General features: G+C 34.4%; 1 protein-coding gene across 50 annotated transcripts in view; it reads right to left on the reverse strand.

Annotated features, from left to right (window-relative positions):
- Nucleotides 1–22,799, reverse strand: part of RIMS2 (regulating synaptic membrane exocytosis 2) — a 457,943-nt gene that overhangs the window by 163,622 nt on the left and 271,522 nt on the right. For 38 of the 50 annotated variants that reach the window (XM_054057998.1, XM_054057993.1, XM_054058029.1 and 35 more), the window contains 3 exons: nt 21,351–21,377; nt 14,195–14,263; nt 1,070–1,226 (listed from right to left, as the gene is read on the reverse strand). In XM_054057998.1, coding sequence (XP_053913973.1) covers nt 1,070–1,226; nt 14,195–14,263; nt 21,351–21,377 — 253 coding nt within the window. The remainder of the gene's footprint in view (nt 1–1,069; nt 1,227–14,194; nt 14,264–21,350; nt 21,378–22,799) is intronic. The other 12 variants (XM_054058036.1, XM_054058006.1, XM_054058023.1 and 9 more) reach the window with 1 other exon arrangement.

Consider the following 22,799-nt stretch of genomic DNA (forward strand, 5'->3'; position numbering starts at 1 on the left):
AAACCGATAACATGTAAGCAGGTGAAAAGGTGTAGTTGCAGGTGGTGTTGGTAGAGAATAATGAACATCCTAATGGATTTACCACGCCATTTCAGCCTAGCCACTTTCTGTAGTCACCTTCACCTTGCTTTTTCAAATGTACAGTCCTAGAAACAGCTTAACACGTTTGTTCAGTGTCTGCAATGGTCTAAGCTGCTTTTTGATATACAGAGAGAATAACAGTTAACAATAACATTAAATAAATTGGCAGAAATCGTTACAAGAGCAGTAACAATTTTTTGTCAGCTACTATGCAATGTGAATTTGGTGGACTTCATTAATAAAATCCAGTAGAAGGACTGAGGACTACAAAACAGCTTCTAGGATATAACAGCAATTCGCACTTCTATGGCCCAAGAGCTCCTGCCTGAAGGCACATCAATCGGTATTTAGAAGATGGGCAGCATGCTTACTGCAGTTAGAACACGCCTGCAGTGGCATATGTATAACAAACTCAGCTAAACATGGTGCAAATGTGGACAAAGAAAATAACAACTTCTTTTATTCCAGCTGAATTACAGCAGCTGGAAACTTACCCATACATAGTGACAAAAGTGCTGGAAAACAAGTTTCATTCCCCTTTACATCTATCCTTCTGCTTACCCATGGAGGAAAACTCTTAATTCTGGCTTAAACAGTGTATTCAGTCAAGCAGTTGTCACTATCCAAAATGGATAGCTTTTGGAAGAAATGTCCAGCCACTGACAAGCTAAGAAAATGTCAAAGCATCATATGCTACAAAATGCTGCACCTTCTAAACAGCTCTTGAAAATGAAAATCTTGAGAAATAGTTTTCCTTCCTTAGATTAGAATGTACTGATTTTGGACAAAAATTAAGACAAAATTAAGTGAAATTTTGCACATCACCATAATATGAGAAAAAAAACCAAAATACATTATTGGTTTTACATAATTTCATAAGATCTAACTAATTAATTGCCATTTTGAAGGTCTGGAGATTCTTTCCAGTACTGTTATAGAATCAATACCACCTAAATTTATATACCTGCATAGTTCAATAACAGTTTACCTTTGTGGGGGAGGGACACTGGGAGACCACGATCTAGTCCGTCCTATACTATCTCCACGGTGAGGGGACCCTGATCGAGAGCAATGATTAGATGACATAACTTGTTCTGGCACTGATAGCGTTGAACTTTGAAGATCTCTCCCATTATGTCGATAATCTAAAAAGAAATGCAAATATTCAATAAATCTGAAATTGCACTTTTTAGTTTCCTACCATATATATATTAGTTAGAAGCATGACAAAAGATGGAATTTGATAAAGAATGTTTTTATGTACCCTTTTGGGGTTTTGAAATCAAAAATACATAACTTAAGATGATTCCTGTTGTTATGCTTAATGTAAGTAAAGCTATAGTTCCTATAGTTACAGTTTCAAAGTATAGAAAAGCATTTTCATGCACCAAGCTGGGGATTTATAATAATCAAAGTATCCAAAAATATTATTTATTTGTGGTTATTATGATACATTAATAATGAAACTAATAAAACTGACTTTTTTCCTTAGAATAACGTAAAAAATTTATTTTTGCTTAAAAGGCTACCATATGATCATTTTACATAGTGATTGTCTATATTGAATTGAAAAAGATGAATTGATGGTCCCAGGGTACAATACACTCTGTGAATAAAAGATGCCAGATATACAGCTGTTTCAAAGAATTATTCACATTTGTTGTGAAGATCAAATTAGTATACGATGATAAGAAATGGAAGGACTGCGAATCATAACCTGATGATAATGTTTTGCAGAAATAGGTCTTCAAACCTCTCCTGTGATTATGACAACTGATATAACTGACTTTATTCTGAGTGCAGTAACTGACTAACAAACATTTAGAGATCCACTTGGTAGTGAAAAAATCTGGCTCATAAAACTGTAATTCTTCCAGGAGAAGCTTCTCAGAATCCAGGAGTATTTGGTCTTCTACTCCAGATTTTTTTATAGTTTTTCTTCGCAGAAAATGTTCAGTAAGCTCCTAAACAAAACCTTATCAATTCAGTCCATTTCTTGGTTCCAAGATTTTTCTATATTTCCAACTAAATATTCCATTCATTGTATGCCTTAGAAACAAGGCCATACATGAACCACTGTAATTTATAGATAACTTCTTCCTCCTACGTCTAGGTGTGAGGTGCTTTGTGTGTGTATGTGTGTACATAAAGCGAAAAATTGCACATCATTACATTATCATAATGATGTTGAGTATCAATTACTCTCTTGTCACTTCAAAGTAATCAAGTCGTGTTATGTGTAATCTCAGTTGTGAGCCAGTAATGATCTAAAGATTTTTATCCTGAATGTGATCTGCACATTTTAGCATACACACTGACATAGCATATAAGGACCAGTGCAACACCCTTCTGGGTGAAATCACCAACATGGAGACATGGAATTTCATGTGTTTGAAACAGGTTGTTGCTCACTGACCAGTCAAGTACAAAGATACTGGTATAACAAAAACATTTTCACCTGTGAAAAAGAGAAATGATGCTTAATTTAATTAAGTGTCCATGAATTTAATTAAGAGGCCATGAAGTCTGGTGGATAAAAGGGAATACAAGCTTAGGCAAGTTACAGGAGTCCCCTCTCATAAGTTAAAGGGAAAATTAACCACAAGAAATGGACTGAGTTGTGATGGAGGCTGATAAGTAAAGGAAAGAGCTATCTTTTCTATAACAAATCATCATATAAATATTTTATGTTCTCTTTTATTTCTTATCCAATGTATCTTATAAATATTTTAGACTTGTTTTTTTTCTATCTCAGGTGTTGTAACCAAATGTTTTCATCTGCATTCAGTTTTAACCTTGCGTTTCCTAAGTGCTGCTTTACTGCAACTGGATATCAACAAGGTATTCATCCAAAGGTACCCCAATCTATAAAGGGAGCAATATACTACACTTCTGAAAACATCCACTGGATTATCAACCATATAACCTCTCCTTTAAGTCACACAGAACAGAGTCAGCAGTGTTTCTCAGCAGCTGGTGGTTCATAGGAAAAGTTTCTAGAGTTTGGTAAGTTACCAAGGTAGCCTTAAGCCTATTGTCTCTGGAGAATGGGTCATAGCAAAACAAATATAGTATATAGTCATCTAAATATGAACACAATCAAATTTACTGTGTGAAGCACAGCTTGAACAGCATGTTTGATAAAGGGGCAATATATTCAGAGCCTGGTATATGAAATAGCTTTTGCAAGGAAGTCTGGAAATTAATAGACTCTGCAATTCTGCTGTTTTTTAAACAAGAGAGAAAGAGCCAAAGTAACTGATGAAAGCTCATTAATGATAAAATAAAAAATGCACCAAAGCAGTAACAAATTTCTTAATTAAGGGAATCCATATTTGCCAGTTTTACACAATAAATGAATATTGTCCTCAATACAAAAATAATGCACAAAGAACTCCTTATTGATAAAACCAGCATTTTCAGAGAAAGCGGGGAAAGCACTTACAACATATTTATTTTAATTTGACCAGAAGCTGGAAGAACATGAAATGCACTGCACAGCACAAGAGGCAGGAAAATGAAGAGAATCATTTTGATGTTCTTTGAAGGCTCTGGTCAAGATGCCACCAAAAGAAAAATTCTACAGGTAAGAAACAGGCAAAGAAGGGAATACAAAAGATCTGTGAAGAGATTGTAGGCCATCATCTGCTACACCAGAAAACAAAAGAGCTGTAAGTGATTCTCAGTTAGGACCACAAGTGAGAGCTCTGCAGACTATTTTTTTTGATGGACTAGAAGTTAATCTCTCTATTCTTAGGTATTTATTTTTTTTATATTTTGCCCTTTTTAATTTACAGTACATGTGACTAAGACAACAAGCTTTGTGTTTCACTTAACCAATTAAATGGCATTGTGTACAGAGCAAGAAATGTACCGAAACAACCAAGTTATTATGCTATGATATCATACTATATATTGAAATAAAACAATACCCAAAATCCATATTTTCTACAAAGAAGACTGAGTGAAACTGGAAGGGCAAGGAATACAAATAATAAAACACAAAAATACCCCATACTCTTTCTAAAAAAATCCTAGAAGTGAGAACTACTAAATATAAATTATTACATTTATTAAATCTATAAACGTAAACAAATTAATTACTTTTAAACAAAACATCTCCTCCAGCTCTAATTTGTTATCGTAGTTAACTACTTGCACATTACTGTTGCAAGAAATCAAAATATATGACTACAATTAGATTGTGAAGTGTAATCTTGATTCGGAGTTTTACACCGAATTGGCAGCAGACATGCAATGCTTTCAGGTAACTAACACTGGTAATGCTTTCTTATAACAATTTCAAAAGGCCAAAAACTATCAACACCTCTTATAATTTTGCATCAACAAAACTAAATGTTAGCTGTATTTGAAGAGATACACTAATATTCTCTACGCTTTGTTGCCAGAAAATAAACTTTGAAATTCATAATTAATTGACTCAAAAAAGCCCTACTGCATTTATAAACTACTGTATGAATAAACTCACAGGTCACACATTGAAAAGGAGCAGTTTCAGTAGGGCAATCAACTAACATGAGTTAATTCTGAAGTCATCCTTCAACTTTGTAGAGTTCATGTAGCTCTCTGCCTTATTTCACACTACGTATTTTCACTGGGAGTCAAAGCAACACAGAAAGCAATCCCATACTGAAAATAACTATATCAGATTTTCACAGAGATAACTTTCTTTGAGTATCTTACAATTTAATACTTCTACTTAATAAAAATGTCCATTTTAAAATGTCACAATACCAGAAAATATTAACATGGGTTTAAGGTGGAGAAAAAGGAGTTTAAGGATAGATCCAGCAAGGCCTTTAGGTTTTTGAGTATAGTCATCATCATTGCAACACTCTACAGCCAGTAAAAATTCTAAATGGTAAAGGAAAATACTTGAACTATATACTTGCGCAGGAAAAAACAGGTATTTCAAAAAAATGATCCAAAACCCTATATGCTGTTAACAGCCATTAAGATACAGCTCATAGAAGACATCATGTTTTTAACTTAGTTGCCAAAATCAAGGATGCAAGGAGGATAATTCTATTCATTCAGGATCAAAAGCCCTGCGTTTTCTCCTGACATAACATATCTCAGAGTGTTTTTTAAAATAATTTAATAAGGATAAGGTGAAAACTGTTTTTTCATTTCCTGGGAAGCTAAGAAAACTGCTAGGCTTATGCAGGAGCTAGCTGACTAGGCACTAAGATTATGCCAGTTTTGAGAAACACACTCAGAGAAAAAAGTATAATCATATACAAAATTCTCAGATCCTACAGCTGAGAGCTTAGAAAGTCTCTTGATCACTTTTGGACTTAAACAAGTCTGACTAAAGCCAGCTTTGGCAGATCAAGTAGTTCAGAGCTACGACACCTGTCTTGAAGGCATTTGGCCCTAGTATATCGCAGTTTAATGATTCATTGGTCTTCAAGTCTCTATATTTATTAAAAAAAAAAAACTTTATTTATAATAGTGGACAGTTTTTTAAGTATTAGATTTTTGTTAAAATGTCATTGGGTTACTGTTTTATTGACTGTTTTATTTCTACAAATAAATGCTGATTTCCAAGCTTCAGGCCCAAGTGTAACATTTATTTTAATTTCTGAACTTAGCGATCAAAACAGTATAGTTACTGTGTGACTACTACTGTTCCAGGATGAAAGACTCGTCTATGTTTGAATCACAGAGACAGACAGTTGTCCCACAGCCAGTGGGATCCACTATGTCTTCAGGTCACCTGTGCACTGACTTTTTCTTCCAGCTGAAACCAGGTGAAAAAGATGGCACATGCTACACTTTACCATGAGACTTCAACTGGTACAGGATTTCAACCCAAAATTCAGAAAATATGAGAAGCTACCTTGGATGCAGGGAGATACAGTAAGAATAAAAAAATGTACCCTAAGAAATTGTGTAAGAATGAACTTATAGCACCGGCCATTGTTGTAATTACTGCTCATCAAATAAAATACTTCCGCATATAGGAAATACACGCCTATCATTAACGTTGGGAGTTCTTAAACCCCAAACACACTTTAAAGTTGCTATTGGTGATGGACTGACTATAGGATGTGAAGTGGTAACTTTGTTACTCCTAACTTGAGAACTAAATTCTTTCTAGAAGGTGACCAGCTTTGCTTGCCCAAGAGTCAAAACATTCATATCTCTCCCAAAACACATGACATTTCAAAAATTATGGTGATATTGCAGTTGAAAAAGGTGCTATTTAATTTCCAATTTCAAAAACATTCCTTGTCCTGGAAATAGGGTTAGAGAAAGAATGTAAAAATATTTTCTTGTGGAAGAAAATTACAGACAGTAAGAACAGGTCATAAGTTCAACTGGACCAAGGAGCTGCTGTTGAGCAAAGCAGATAGTTATTCACAGCAGTAGTAAAAATAGGATGAACGTTGGAATCTGCTTGTAGCTATACATAATAAGACTCTACCATAGAATCAAATGCTCTATAACTATAGAAAATCTCTTAAAACAACATAAAGAGCACAGAGAACCTCAAAATTGGTACAGAGATAATTAGCTATAACCAATTGTGAGCTGCAGACACTTAAAAGATGGGCACATGACAAAGATATCTGCAATGCCACCATCTTCTTTTCATGGGAGGGCTTGATTAAAAACTATGATACACATCAAATGAGGGATTTTAGAAGGCACCACTAAATATAGCTTCCTCTGAGGTGAAGTTTTAGTTTTATCTGTTTTAAAAGATATTAATATATTTAACTTACAGTATTCATCCATGCATTATAGCTGTACTGTGCTAATACTATGCTACGCCGGGTACATGTTCAGTAGACAATAACATTAATGAATTGTTATAAAATTCTGCACCTTACAGCCACAAAATTGCAGAAGAACCACAAACCTCAAACTATGAGGTTTACATCAACAGCATTAAAATAACTCTGAAAATAACAAACAACTGAAACGTAGTAATTAAGCTTTTAATTAACTGCCTTGCTGCTTGACTGAATTGAGAGAAACTCTTTGTATGAAAATTGTTCTAGAAAAGCAATATTAGAATTGCTGTTCATCACAAGCAAAATAATAGACTTATTTCAGACACTGACGCTAAATGACATTTTCTCCACTTTTAACATCTGCACTTCATTAAGGCATCAAGCTTTCTCTTTATCAGATATTTAATTTTTAACACTCACTGTGGTTGGGCTTAGAAAAAGCACTAATTAAAAACAATTATATAATCAAATTGTCAGAAACACTTAACATATAAAGATTTCACACATGGGCGCTTTGGAGGCATTTCAGATCAGATCAGCTTCTGTTGGAGATTTGAACACCTGAATGCAGAATTTGGATGTCCTCTGACAAACCGCTGACAGTAACTGACCAAATAAATTGAATCATAATATCTGAATTATTGAAGAAACATTATGAATGGGTTTGGGGATTGTTTTGCATCAAAATACTATTCTACAAGTACAAGAAAAGGAATACCTACTGAAAGGAACCAGAAAACATTGCAGTAGGATTAATAGGTTACTTGCTGTGTATTGTCCCGGCTCCTCCAGAGGTGTTTCTAGCTCTACCGCACTAACAGTATGTAAGGGCCTTCTCTGTCACTCATCCCAACCAGGCTTTCCTTTATGAGAGAAGTATCCATCAAGAGTGTGTCTGACAGGAATGCAACCTCTTTGGAGCTTCTCATTATCTGATAAATAACTCTGTCACTCTTTAGCTATCAGGGCTGTGGCAAAATAGGAACTAAGGTGCTTAGTTCATATTTGCTTTATTTTACTCAAATAAGAGAATGCTCTAATAATTACTCATTATCTGCAAATATAACTTGAATTTAGTTACATCGTGACTTTCAAAGTGAAATCATACAGCTTATATCTAAAAAAATCAAACTAGTTAGTATTAATTGAAAGAACTTGGATGTCTGAGGAGAAAGAGGTTTCGTCAGCTTAAGAAATGATACTAAGAAGGTGGAGGGTTTTAAATAGTTAAAGTATTACTAAACTTTACCTTTGATACATTGAAAATTAAACTAAAAGTTCAAGGAAAAGCTTGATGTATGATAACAAATTCCTGTGTTAAGAACTGTAGGCATAATGTTGTAAATAATATACACTTCGCTTGTTTAAAAAAAGCAAGGAAAATGGTTACAGACCCCTTGACCTAAGGGGTCAGCATAAGGACTATTTCAGTCCAATTTTTATTATTTATTTTATTTATGTCTATTAATATTATTTTTATGAATTTATTTTTATTATTTTATCTATTTATTTGTAGCTCCATTTATTCCATTTTTAAGGGGAATTTTCAAGACAGCTAGACAGTAAGCTATTTTTTACTCAAGGAAGAACCCACAAAGAACAGATTTTAGAGCAGTGGAATAGGCATCAGCCTATAATTAAGGGAAAAGCTTGATTATGTTAATGTATGTAGTTACTGGGCTTTTGGGACACTACAGAATTCCATTTAGGGCTAGCTGGTGACATGTAATAAAACTCACTATTTTTAGTAATGGTAGAAAATACCCACTCCATGTATTAATGCTGTTAATGTATTTTGATTAAAAAAAAAGTCTTTCAATAGGAAGCTGATTTCAAGCTGTAAACCAAAGTATTTGTGTGTTCTGTATCTGCTTTGAGCAGCAATCATCAACAAGATTCAGGTATAAAAATTCAGATCACATTATCAGCAAGTAGAGAGAGGGCCTTTTGTTTCCTCTGCAGGAAAGGCTGTACGTGACAGTGAAAGAATTCCTTTGAACAAAGGACTCCTCAGGTGCTGTGAGAAGTGAAGCAAAAATGAGTAATTGCTTTTCATTCTTCTACAAAAGCAGAATCACTTTTGTAAGCTCAATAAGAATTTCTTTACTGGTTGTTACTTCCTTTCCTAATCTACTTGGCTCTAACCATCCTCTGAATAATATCTTATTTGTATTCTTATTTTGCTTCTGAAACATCTTGCTGTCTTTTTTATAATGAGAAAAATTTATCACTATAACTGTTTTTCTTCTCAGGGCTGGTGACTGCATTCTTTTATTTGGAAAAGCTCGTCTCTGCAGAGACTTGAAATGCACTTTATGCAGAGTTCACTGCCTTATATTCTCCCAGGTTTCATCTGTTGAAACATACCACAGATTGCACGTCTCATAAAATTATGTAGTGCAGATGAGATACTGGTGTAGAACTGAATATTTAACATTAATATCTTACTTAATATTTAAAACTCACAACAATGATACGTGAGACTTTTTATGATTAAATGGTCTTGACAGTTCATGTCTCTTTTTGTACATAAAGTTGGACTTAGTAGGTTACTTGTATTTAGTAGGCTACAGACAGTTGAATATACATTACGGGGAAGTACCCGGGAAGATAACCATTTAGAAATTATAGTCCACATTCATTGAACTTCATTAACTGTAATGCCCATTCAACTTTGGTCAAGAGAAAAAAACCCCAACCTCCCTGCATTTCATTGAATTGTATTAATATTATGATCATTTTGCTGAGGGAAGACCTTGTTGCTCTCTATAACTGCCTGAAAGGAGGCTGCAGCAAGGTGGGTACTGATCTCTTCGCTCAAGTAACAAGTGATAGGGTGAGAGGGAATTGCCTCAACTTGCACCATGGGAGGTTTAGATTGGATATGAGAAAAAAAATTCTTTACCAAGAGAGCAGTCAAGCATTGGAACAGGCTTCCCAGGGAAGCAGTGGAATCTTCATCCCTGGAGGTGTTCAAAAAGCGTGTAAACATGCACTTTGGGACATAGTTTAGTAGGCATGGTGGAGTTGGACTGAGGGTTGGACTTGATGATCTTAGAGGTCTTTTAATGATTCTGTGATTCTATGATTTCAACGATCTGTCATGTGCTTTAATCAAATTAAAAATACTGTATTGCTTTTATCAATAAGCATCTGGGAGCATTCTAAGGGGCACATAAAGATACTGATATTCTCCCACACAAAATTGCTGATGACAGACAATTTTATGAGGAACAAAATTTCTTGTTCAAGCCAGCAAAATGAAAGCTTTAAGTGGTTTGAAAGCCATGCACAAGTGATCTGAAAGATAAAACCAGAACTGGTAGTGCCTCTCATTCCACTGTCTTATGTGAAGATTAAATCCAGCACAGATGAGATATAATAGAGATTGTGTTTTACTGGCCCCGCTCCCAAGATCAAATGAATGTGTATTGTGCATGAAGAGAGCTATTTTAAAATCTAGTCAAAAATCACTTTTTTATACATTTTTTAAATACATAATATGTTATAGCCATTTCTGAGAGTAGCTAGTGTAGAATACAGATACAGCAAAAAAAAACCACATTGGCATTTTACAATTGGTGTATCATTATTTTCTTAAGTTTTCCCTATTGATAGAAACAACTCTCTAATAAGATTGATTTTACTAAGTTTGGCGAAGCATAATAAGAAGCAAGAAACAAGAAATGATAGCTTTTATGAATATTTTTTTTTCCAGGAGATGTTTGAACTTCTTGTAAACATTAGCAGAAAGAATAGTATGGCAAGCAGACATAATTTAAGCATTTTATCAGCAGGATATAAAATTAGTGAATCAAAAGTACTACAGCAGCAACAAACAGCAACTGCAGATTTCTTAAAAACAGATGATGATACAAGTTCCCTCTGTTTGAGAATATACATTCTAACGCAATCTTGCTTAGAGATGTACATTGAGAAAGATCTTGGAGTTCTACCTGTCACCAGCTTATCCAAAGATGAGTCAATTGACCTTATGGGACCAACACCAGAGAAGGTAGATAAGATGATGTGGAGGAAGAGAAAGTCTCAGCTACAGTAAGGAACATGATGAAGCCAGACAGCATACATCATTCAATGAACTATAAATAAATACATAATGAGATCAAGGAAGGACCATGGGTTTGATAGAATCATAGAATGGTTTGGGTTGGAAGGGACATTTAAAGGTCATCTAGCCCACTGTTTTGAATAAAAATAAAGAGGAACCAAAAGAGAATTCGTGCTCTTCTTAGGGGTTTCTGGAGTTTAATTCACAGGTCAAATACTTTGAATAAGCATTAATTTTATGGAAAAGATCACTGAGAGTACCTGATGGATGTGGTACTTGATGTGATATAGTATTTACATGGCAGAAGAAAAAAGAGCAAAGTGAAGTGTCATGTTAAATAAAACCAGAAAATACAAAATGAAAGAACTGGGGTATGTAAGAAAGAAAGAAAACAAAAAGAGACAAATGGCTGAAGTATTATACTTCATGCAAAGAAGGTATATATTTAAACCAAGATTGTGATGAGTCTGCAAATGAACAGAAGAACCTTAGATGAGAGAAGGATGTGGATGATAAGACAGGGATAAAGCAAAAGATCTGCAAACATAGTGACTGCAGCACAAACAAGAAAGGCAATAAATAAATATTTCAAAACCAAAAGAACATCAAACTTTTCCACCCACACAGGCGGTCTGAATTAAAATGCAACAAAGGTATAGAATTGTCAGCAGAAATCCAAAAGCTAAAAGATCCCAAAGGAACCAAATATAAATCAAAAACTTAGGTAAAGGAAGTAGACTCATTCACTGAACTGTAAAGACCATAATTTTACAAGCTGTAAAAAGAGGGGTTTATTTCCTGTAAAAAGTACAGCTAACATAAGGCAGATATTAATGACTGCTTTTACAGTCTTAACGTAAGCAATACAAAATGTGATACAGATAAACAGTTCTTTAAGCAGGATTTTCAAAAGAAAAACTGCATTAGAAAATCATATGTCATAGGCATCTGGAAAGAAGAAATTTAGAAGCAGATGCGCTATCCTCTATTTAAAAGTTAGCCTTTTCAAATAACATGGGAAAATTTCAAAAGGCTTAATATGTTTTGAATGCTGTATGAAGTAAACAAAAAATGAAATAATATAATTGTAAATCCAGATTTTTCATAGGAAACCCAATGATGCTCAAGCACTGGGTAAAACTTCTGCAAACTCTGTTACTTTTTCCAGGATAATACAAAGATTTCAGTTTCAAAATGGCTCTATACTGGGTGCTTTACACCCCTTTTTTCATTATCTCGTTATTAAAATCCAGAGTTAGCATGATAGATTTTTAATTTAACAGAACAACAGGAATAAGAAAGTCCTTCTCTTTGGGAGGACAGGCAATCTGAAAGCCTTAGTGATTACTAGAAACATACAGAAAGCTAACCAAACTGAGAATAAGTACAGTAGGTAGGAACAAGGGACTTCTGAGGTTCCCTGCTTCTCTAGTTCTGGTACTGCACATCACTCTGTCTAGACATCCTTCCTGTCTTCTGACTGTAGTAAAGCAAACAGGGGTGTGGGAATGTAAAAATGCCCTAAATTTTCCTAAATATCTTTCCAATTTAGGTAAAAATCTGAAAATTTAGCCTATTACTGTTTGAAGATAAGCTGTTTAAGGAAGACAGAAAATTTAGTGGTCCTGTAACACAGCATTCATTCAGTCTCTGTTAAAATTGTTGGAACCTTAGAGCAAAACAAAACATTTGAATAGAGGTTAACAAAATATGATAGTTTACACAGAAAAGAGAAAAAAATCATTCCTTTGAGACAGAATAAGTTTTACTGTGGAATATCTTCAAGGTTAGATTGTTCCAACACGAACAAGGACAACTTCTGTTCAAAATGTCTTCTTTCTAGTAAGAGATCTACAAATGAATCACAGCCAAAAAAATTTGCTAACAATATGAATTGCCCTTGTTTGTACCATAAAGTCTGTACCATAAAGTTTGTACCATAAAGTTTGTACCATAATATCATTTTAGTTTAAAAAGGGCTGCTTGATACAATTTACATGCTGGTTAATAAAAAAATCCATTATGCCATTTTTCCCAATTACACAAGACAATGGCAAGGGAATAGCAACATAGTAGGGTCAAAAATTAAGCAGAGTCTAAGAGATAACCATCTGGAAATACGGTGATGACTACATAGACAACATAGAAATGCATTTGAGCTCAGACTGTTAATTTTTAAAATAGGGCTGGGCCAATTCAGTAATTTGGTAGCTCACTAATGTTTGAGTTTATCAATATTGACTGCACCTCATCTTGCAATATCCAGGATTGCCTATTTTACTCCCTTTTTAGTCCTACCCTCAGGCCCAGCTGTATTCTTCTGGCTCTTGTTTCCTATACAATGTTCCTCAGCCTGCCAGTAGCATGCATGATACCTGGTGTAATCGCTGTACATCTGCTAACGTGTGGCTGCATGGTAGGAACAGTTTTTGACCAACCAGCTGATCACTGTCTTGTAGCTGCTGCATAGACCAGACAGCATATATTGTTCCACCTTTTCTATGTAAGGTACACAATTCACTATATGTGTACACTTTAGCTAGACTTGACCCAAGCAAACCAGAAACTGTCTAACACAGACCACTATGAGTAGGTTAAAAAACTCGGTAGAGCACTAGGGCAATGGAGTACATGCTGAGGTGTGCAGCCAACAGCATGCTGGTACCAGTAGACATCAGTTCTGGTTTAAAGGTGGCATGGCTGCATCCTAAATATATTTCTTGTAGTCAGCAAAAGCATATGATTCCCTGATTTTGTTGTTTTGAGCTACAATTACAGTACTATCTTTTAGAGAAGAACAAGAAATACTCTTCCATATGACAACTTTTCTCTCAAATACTCATTAAATTCACAATTCCAGTGCTTCTTTGCAAAACACATTATCAGTTAAGATACTTCTGCCTTAAATGGTCAGGTTTCAGACCTGAACAGTGCTATTATTCCACCATGACGTTTTAAAGGATATACCAAACCCAAATGCCTGTCAAAAAAATCAAATAGTGACTTCTTCACATTTAATAGAAATAAACACTTTTGCACTATTTTTATCATTTTATAAAGGCAACAAGGAAATTCACACACATCATTATTTTTCCTTCTGTTGGTAGTTTTTATGGTTAAATATGCATTACTCATAATACTTATTTTGCCTCTATTGGAAAAATACACACTTAGATTCTCCTTATTTTTCACCAGAAAAATATTATAAAATTCTTAATAATATTTTATGAATAAGAAAGACTTCTACTGAACCTAGAAGGGTAAATTTAGACAGTAATACCTGAAACAACACCAATTCCATCATCACAGTCATAATCAGAGACTTCACTGTCGCTGATTCTTTTGGACCCTGTCAAAAAATATTAAAAAAAAAATCAGAAATGTTTATTTTATCCTCCAGTAAGTTAAAACTATCCTCAGCCAACAATACATATATAAACATAAGGATTTCATACTAGACGATGAAGCATTAATAAAAGCTTATAATCTTAATTATTGAAGTTATATTATTGCAAATGTTTTAGTGTACCAACAATTTTCAACTCAATGTTTAATGTAATATACAATGATATGTTGAAATACAGCTCCACAACATTGCTTTTATGAATATTTTCATATACTTCACATCTATATGAATTCGGTCCATACAGAAACTGTCATCCCACTGTTCACCATCCAAGTTTTCATATGCAAGGCACGATCCCTTAGCTGGTAAAAGCAGATTCCACATCCACAATTAAAGCCAAAACTTAGGTCATGTAGGACAAATATATCTGTCAGTTTGTGTTTAGCTTAATTTTAATTCTGTCTTCAGTGTCATCTTTTAAACAGCATTTGATTGCTGACATCAGGATTAAGCACTGGCATGTGAATGATAATTATTCATTTACTTGTTTTGAATGTGAAAATCACATTCTTCATCAAGGTGGTGTTTCTGCTTTATTTCTCCGGCAATCTAAAAATAGGTAACTAGTAGGTAGAAGGTTTAATATAATTGTCACCAATGTTTCAATGATGTGCAAGATTTTTTATTTTCTTACCCCAGGATGATTTATTCTGAAAAGCACACACACAAAAATACCAGTAAAAACTGGGAATAAACCTAAAGAAGCCCAGAACAAAGCATGACTAAAGTTCTAACTGTGTGACTTGCACAGGAGGATCCCTACTCTACTTTTCCAACATAAAACTAGGAGAACAATTGCTGAGAGGATTTTCAACAAAATAAAGTTTTCAATTTCAAGAAATTTTAGAAATTATTTGAATCATATGAACTATTGTCATTTCTGAGAGTGTCGTAACATCTGTCCACCTGCCAGGGGATAGTAGAAGGTCATTCTCCATCAGTAAGTGTGTGCTTACAAGAACTGTATGGAAAAAGTTTTCTGTGTTGCAACCTTCTAGTTTGCAGCAGGCAGGGCTCCTGGCAACTGAGACTTCTCCTAACCCATCCTGTTTATCATAAGTCTTTAATCAACTCACTCTCCACAAATTAATATAATTTCTTTTTGAGTCAGAGTATTCTCTCGACCTCTATAATATGCTGTGTCAATAAGTTCTGCAGCTTAATTTCACATTGTATGAAATAGACTTTCCTCTGTTTTGTTTACACTATTTCAGACAATTACCTCCAAGCTTTTGTATTCTGAGAAACATGAATGATCATTCTGTGTTGTCCCATACTCATGTCTTTTTTTGAGCTGAAATATCATTTAGTTCCTTTGCATATGCAAACTGTTCGGTATTTCTGATTGTTCCTGCTGTATTTTTGTATGTTTTCTAGTACTTCTGTGCCTTTCATGAGAAGTGATTGTGGTAATCAAGATGTGGGTGTATGAATTTATAAACCAGACTGTAGACATTTTCATTTTGGATAAAAAATTCTCTGTTAGAAATTATTCAACTAGAAAATGGTATAAGTCTGGTAAGTGTTAATTCTTAAAAAATGCAGCCTAATCTGTTATTACATTATGAAATTCCAGTATAGCAACATTAACTATTGTTATTTATTTGCAGTAGTGGATGGAGTTTTTTGCTTACAAATAGGAATTTAAAATTAGTACAAGGAAAGTCGTGCTTCGTTTTTCTATGCCCTGCAGTTCTTACACGGTAGAATTCAGGTAGGTTCAATTTATTGCAAAATTTTAGAAATAGCCATGCTGCAATGGGAAGGCTGAAAGGTGCCTTTGAATTCAGGAAATAACGAGGTCTTCCTCTAAAACAAGAAATCACAAGCAAGACATCACAATTAGCACTTGAGAAAGTCTAGTAGATGAGGGCAGGAGTGAAGGAAAAGTTTTCAGCCTGCTAATGGACCTTCTGAGAATCAGGATTTCTAAAAGAAATTAGGTCTGACAAGGATAATATTCAATCTGATTATTTTCTTAATTATAGTATCACAGAGACCCAATGAAAATCTCTCTTTCTTCCCAAAGAAAGAGCATCCATTCTATTTGTGATGTTGTTCCTGCTGCCATTTTCAGCAGAGCCTTCTACTGGTGTGGGGATATTGAACAATAAGTGAGCCAATGAGCAAGAAGGATTAGTCTCCATTCTCCTTAGCCACTAATTCCTAATTAGGCCATTATAAAAGAAGGAAAATATTTGTGACCAAACACTAAGCAAGAGAGCCCTAGTAGTTTGGCTGGGATTTGCCTGGCACCTTGAAGGCAGAAGCCCCAAAGGCAGTGCAGAGCAACGAGATTCTGGCCTCTGGTAATCCTGGTACTGATCTGGAAGCAGAACTACGGGATGGGAAGATGAAGGCGACTGAATAGTTTGCTAATGTTCATTACATGGATGCTTGGAAAGATTTGCATCATGAAAAATGTAAGAGTGCTGAATCAATTATTATTTGAAATAATGCCATTTATTTATCATCTAATTCATCCCTTTGAATGAATGTAATTACAACTGAGGTTGTGTTTTATTTATGATTATATTTACAGCTAAGCACATCTGCTCAAACATATTTTTAGCATACTGTATTCTGTATTCTGAAGAAAATATTTGCAGCTTTGAGGATGAAAATAGCCAGCTGTTGTCACAGTGGGCTCTAGTCTTCCCAGTTACATAGCTAAAATGATATGCCTTAGTAGCCACAGGATATATCAGGCAGAAAAGAGAGACTAAGAAGCTTCAGTGGACCACAGGTATGAAAGACAAAGGCTTCTCTCTCTCTGTCTCATCAAACCACATCCACCTTTTCAAAAATCTCCTAATCCCTCAACTCCGAATCACCTTCCAAGACCTAAAGACCCTCTTCTTTTTTTACATACAGACCTCTGTCTTCACTCCCATCCAAGCTGCAGGGAAGAGTCAGGGCATGGGGAAAGCGAACAGGCCAGGATTGAGACCTGCCCTAAGGATGGGAGTAGAGAAAGAGTAGAATCAAGAGAAAAATCAGATTTCAGGGCTTTCTCCAATTGCCTTTGCTACTGCAAAGAGGAAAGTCTCTTGTAATAGCTGATATCCCTTAAAAACAAAAACTTTTTCCTTGTGAAAATATACTAGCCTTGTTCAGATCAGATCACTTGTTCTGTTTCCTCAAGCAGAGGCTACATTAAGTCAGCTCTAACTACCAACAGACTTAAACCAAATAAAAAATAACCATGTTTACCCAATATTTCATATGTACTTATAAATGTAAATGAAAATGCTGGCTAAGAAGTCAGAAGGAATTTAAACTAGAATTAATTACTTTGTTTTATCTTCAGAAATAAATGTTTCCAGGAAGGACAGTGGAAGGCAAGCATGTCAATTAAATATTTTAATATATACTAATATTAAATATTTAATAATTAAATATGTCAAGAAGTACTGCCTCGAATATGGAACTTCTGCAAAGGAATCAGATTATATTTATTTAAAATGTTTTCCACTCATTTCAGAAATGGAACAGACTAGAAAGTGCACAGGTCAAAATCCTGTAGTGAACTCAGTATTCAAAACACCAGTACAATTTCTGGCAGCTTAGTTTAATGTTTCTTATATTTTTTGCAAGAGTAATTTCATCTGCTATATATCAAATTTAGATAGATTCAGATTTTCTTTTTAACCTATTGACAGTGCAAATTTTAAGATTTAGGCTTCAGTCCTACCTTTGCCACATCTTTTCAAAATATCACTTAATTATCTAAGTAATTTAAACCACTGACCGTAAAACAGAAGTAACAATCTGTAGTTTATCTAGAAAATGTGACAATGAAGCCTCTCAAATGATTTCAAAGGGATATTGTTAATGAAACTGGTATTTCGTATTTCCATTAATGTAACATTTGACAAATATGTTATGAAATATAGTACATATTTCAAGAGCAAGAAGACTAAATGCATTCTCACATAAATTAAAAATTCAGTAAAAAAGTTTAAGCATGTAACATCCAGGACACAGGGTACTTCAAATAAATGCATTGATGCCAATGATTTGCATCTAATTAACTTTTTCTTTGATGGATGTTAAACATGAGGAATGATATTAAGAAGTCTTACTGCCATTGCACTGGAATATAGCTTATAAATGAAATATTCTTAGGGATACTAGTACCATTTTGCCTGATAACTGGGTGGTAACACATGGTAAATATTGACTTTCGAATGCCTTCTACCAGGATTAATGGTTATCACAGTTTAAAACTGAGGCAAAAATAGATACCATGCTGTATGATTAGGTAGTGTAAGTCACATAAAAATTACTTTAATTCAGCATAAACTCAGTCCCGTGAAATCAAAATATATATTCTCATACATCTTAGCAAGTTGTGGTTTAAGGCCTTGAACTATCAATAAAACTGTTTTCCAGGGTCAACTTACCTTGAGGGCAGTGGAGAACCTCCCCAACAGAACTTGATAACCCTCAGCATCCTCCTTCCCTCCTGCACCTACTCCTTCCCTACCACTGCTGCATAAGGTACCATCCCACCCAGCATGACAACTCCGCAAGAGTGTGTACACACTAGAAGTGGAAGTTTATGGCACCAGCACTGAAGCTTTCATTGCAGGGTCAGAGGAAAAGCCCATCACCTACAGCCATTAGACTCATTATTTTCATTTTCCATTTAAAAAGTACTTTCTTCTTAAATTTTTACTAGTTTATCATTTGTCTTATTTACATTTTTACTTTCTATTAGGCAGGAAAAGAATGCAAAACACAGCAGTTTCTTAGTGTAAAAAACTTCCAATTTTTATCTTAACGACTAGCAATAATGGAGAGGAAATAGTGAGGTGGTTTATTCCATTTTATGAACCAGATCATTATTTTTGTTAACTTTACACAGGCTGCAGTGTTGGTGGCCATGGAAAGCTCTAACAACTTATGAATAAAAATAATATGGAAATATTTGAAGACATTTTTAGACAACCTTCTTCAGATGTCCCATGCCTGTCAGTGTTTAAGAGGCATTTGGACAATGCATTTAATAGCATGCTTTAACTTCTGGTCAGCCCTGAAGTGGACTGATAGTTGGATTAGATTATCATTGCAGATCGTTTCCAACTGAGCTATTCTATTCTACTTTACTTTGACAGAATTGCATTTCTCTCCATAATAACATTCTAACTGAAACTCTTCCAAATGAATGAGACTATGCAATCATAAATATTTTGCTGCAAAGTATAATAAATCTGTGGAGAATTCCGAAAGACCTTCTGACTTCCACAAGACAACTAAATTTGGCACAGAGCTGTGTTCCACTCTATTATTAATATACAGGGGAAACAATGCAAGATATAATAACTTCTGTGTTTCGTATATTGTCCATTAATATTTCTGATATAGACCTCAAGGGATAACAAAAACATGAGAGTCAAAACTCTACTAAAGCAAATATGAACAACCAATGTAGTTATCAGAACTGACAAGGACAAGGGATAGAATGAGAAACAAAATTACGGCAAGTCAGCTTAAACACAGAAGAAAGTGCCAGATTTATGGCCCAGGAATTCTCCGAATTCTCTGTTTTCCTCGTAGAAGGAAAAAAAACCAAAAAAAATAAAACAAAAAAAAAAAGAAATCAGAAAGTAGACTGAGCTCCTAAGCTGAGGATCCTGCCCTTTACAATGCAGGAAGCTTTTACAAGGTTATGCAGACTCCTTGGGGGAACAAAGAGTAGTGAAGCATGCTTATGAGCTCCTTCCCTGAAGCTCACAGAAGGCCTTCACAACCACTTAAAGTAACTTAGCATTGCCTGTAATTGTTCTGTGTTCAAAGCTGACATATAAGCAACCCTAAAATCAATCTCACAACAACTGTCTTAAGAATTTGCTCTCCCATACTCATTCAGTCTGTGCCTGAGGGTTCTTAGGGTGATTTGATTTCTCATGCAGTCCCGCTGTCTCCATGTCAGTCTGTCTATTTATCCTTTGGCACATAAAAATATCTCTTTTTAAGTTTTTGATCAAATTCATCTCCATTGACAGAGGGTTATAAATAAGAAATTTAATTAAATTCCTACAGATCTTTGAAAATGGTTGCTGGATAGAAGTGAGAGATACAAATCAGAGGCCCTTAGTGAAAATGAAACATTTTCAAGCTAAAATCTGTGGTTAATCCACACGTGAGCAAGTCTGCAGTCACCACAGCAAACATGATCTCTTCACATGTGAAGATATCATAAAGTATGAGAAGATTGTGGGATTATGTTCAGAAGAGAATGAAATAGAGGAAACATGTGAGACTAAAGGTAGATGAAATGGAAACTAGACTTTATCACTACTACCCTCAAGAAACATCCATTGGGGTTTTTGTTTCTTTCCACCATGGTATCAGATTTATTTTGTTAACAATATGTTTCATATTTTAACCATAGCTAAAAGATAAGTAGCTGAACCATTTATCTGAGATTCCCAAAATTAAAACTGCAAGAAATTCAGTAAGTCCCACATGAAATCCACTACAGAATTTAAGCTTGTAAAAACTGTACATTATGATTTTATTTGTATTTAATTAAGACTAATTCTGAGATATAGCAACTGGATTTGTAAGTGGTGATTTAAATCAATATGAAACTATAAACATGTATCAGTATAAATACCAATTTTGCTAGTATTTCACTTACCCCGTTTGTATTCTAAAAATACTTACGCTAGTTCTCAAACAGCTGTAATACAACAGTGTTCCTCTTAATATAGCTTAAGCAAAATAGCATTTTCCTATTAAAATGCTCACTAGTTTACCTACCAAAGCTCTACCTAAAATAAAGGCAAGCAAAGCAATTATAGTGTTACAATACTGCTCCAATATCAATATTGAGATGCTAAGAATAGAGAAAAAAAGCCAACAGAAGACCTCTGACTGAAAAGCAGACAACAAAAGCCAAGGAACATTTAAGCATTTTAGCATCTGCACGATAGGTAGCAAAAGCACAACAATAAAATATTTATTTAAATTTTGCATGTATGTGGAAGCAATAAGCATTTGTGGCATGCTGAAAAATTACCTGAATTATATGAATATAAGCCTTTATCTGGAAAACAAATTTTGAAATGAAGTAGTGTCAGGGAAAAATACATGAATCAGTACATGTAACAGGGATGGTAAGAACCTTAAACTTTATTATAATTGCTTCTGAAGACTAAAGAATTTGATATAGTAGGCCACATTCATTCAAAACAGTAAAACACAAGCAACTGGGAGAAATTAAACCACAAAAATGCCAGCCACTTCTGAATCAACATTTATACTCAGTAGTCACAGAGGACTATTAGCGTTATTACAGTCATTTCCAATTCTGAAATACAACTGCACATTCACTACAAGCGTTTAACTTTTTAAAGACAAAACAGATATTCCACTAAGCATACAATACAAGCTGCTACCCTTAAAGTTACTGCACACTGCCACTGGCATCTCCGCAGGAAGATATCATTGTTAACAATGATAGCATATAGTTAACATAGTGAACATTGTTAGCACATATCATTGTTAACAGTGAATTTAAAAATCCTGAAGTGAACACGATTAAATGCTTGCAATACCTGTTTTATTGTTTGCTTTCCTCAAGTCTGGCTGATTCATATATTTTAGCTTTCCAGAAAACCATACAAGTTTTTCTAAACTTGACAATATAATAGTATGCAAACATTTGGACTAATGCCTTTAAGAATTTACTGGATGAATAGGTACTTTCTGGCAAGTCACACTTACAATTTCTAACTCTCTGTATTTTCAGACTGGGTTTCTTGATAAATATAATGAATTTTTATGGCCCAGCTCCAGAATTCCATTAGGCAATATAATTTCAAAGTGAATAATAAGGGTGTTTCTCAGCATCATTTACAAACTTTTAGATGTGAGCTTCAGTGCATAACTTTAATATTTGTATTACTTGGTACAAATCTCTTCCAGTTATGAATTTAATGAAAAACTAACTCTTCTTTGGCTTCCAAGTTATGAAAAATGGAGCATAGGGAAGTTTCCTAGTTTACTCCAGCAAGATCAGAATGTCACCAAAGATTCAAGAGTACCATTTAAAATCAAAAAAAAAAAAAAAAAACACACCAAAAAAATTAATGCACAGAACCTAGAAATTATTTAAACAATTTAAATTTAGGACTCTCTGAATTTAACATTTGGAAAGATCTTGAAAAGGATAGAGTTTTTTTGAAGCGCACAAGAATACAAAAAATACTGAGATTAATATGGGAGTGGGGACTATGGAAGCCATGTTTGTTTCTGTATGGATACAACACAGAAAGGAAAAAGTCATAATAGTATTTAACCCATCCAAAAACTTCATAGGAAACATTACAGCTATATGTTTATTCTACAGCATTAATTAAAAAAATATACATATATATACTATGTTTAGCCAGAAAATGAAGCTACTGTATGGACCTATATATTTTAGAATCTTTTTAAAGATCACCTGACCTGCTATTTATCTGCT

The sequence above is a fragment of the Cuculus canorus genome, chromosome 2, assembly GCF_017976375.1.
Source record: "Cuculus canorus isolate bCucCan1 chromosome 2, bCucCan1.pri, whole genome shotgun sequence".
Lineage (NCBI taxonomy): Eukaryota > Metazoa > Chordata > Aves > Cuculiformes > Cuculidae > Cuculus > Cuculus canorus.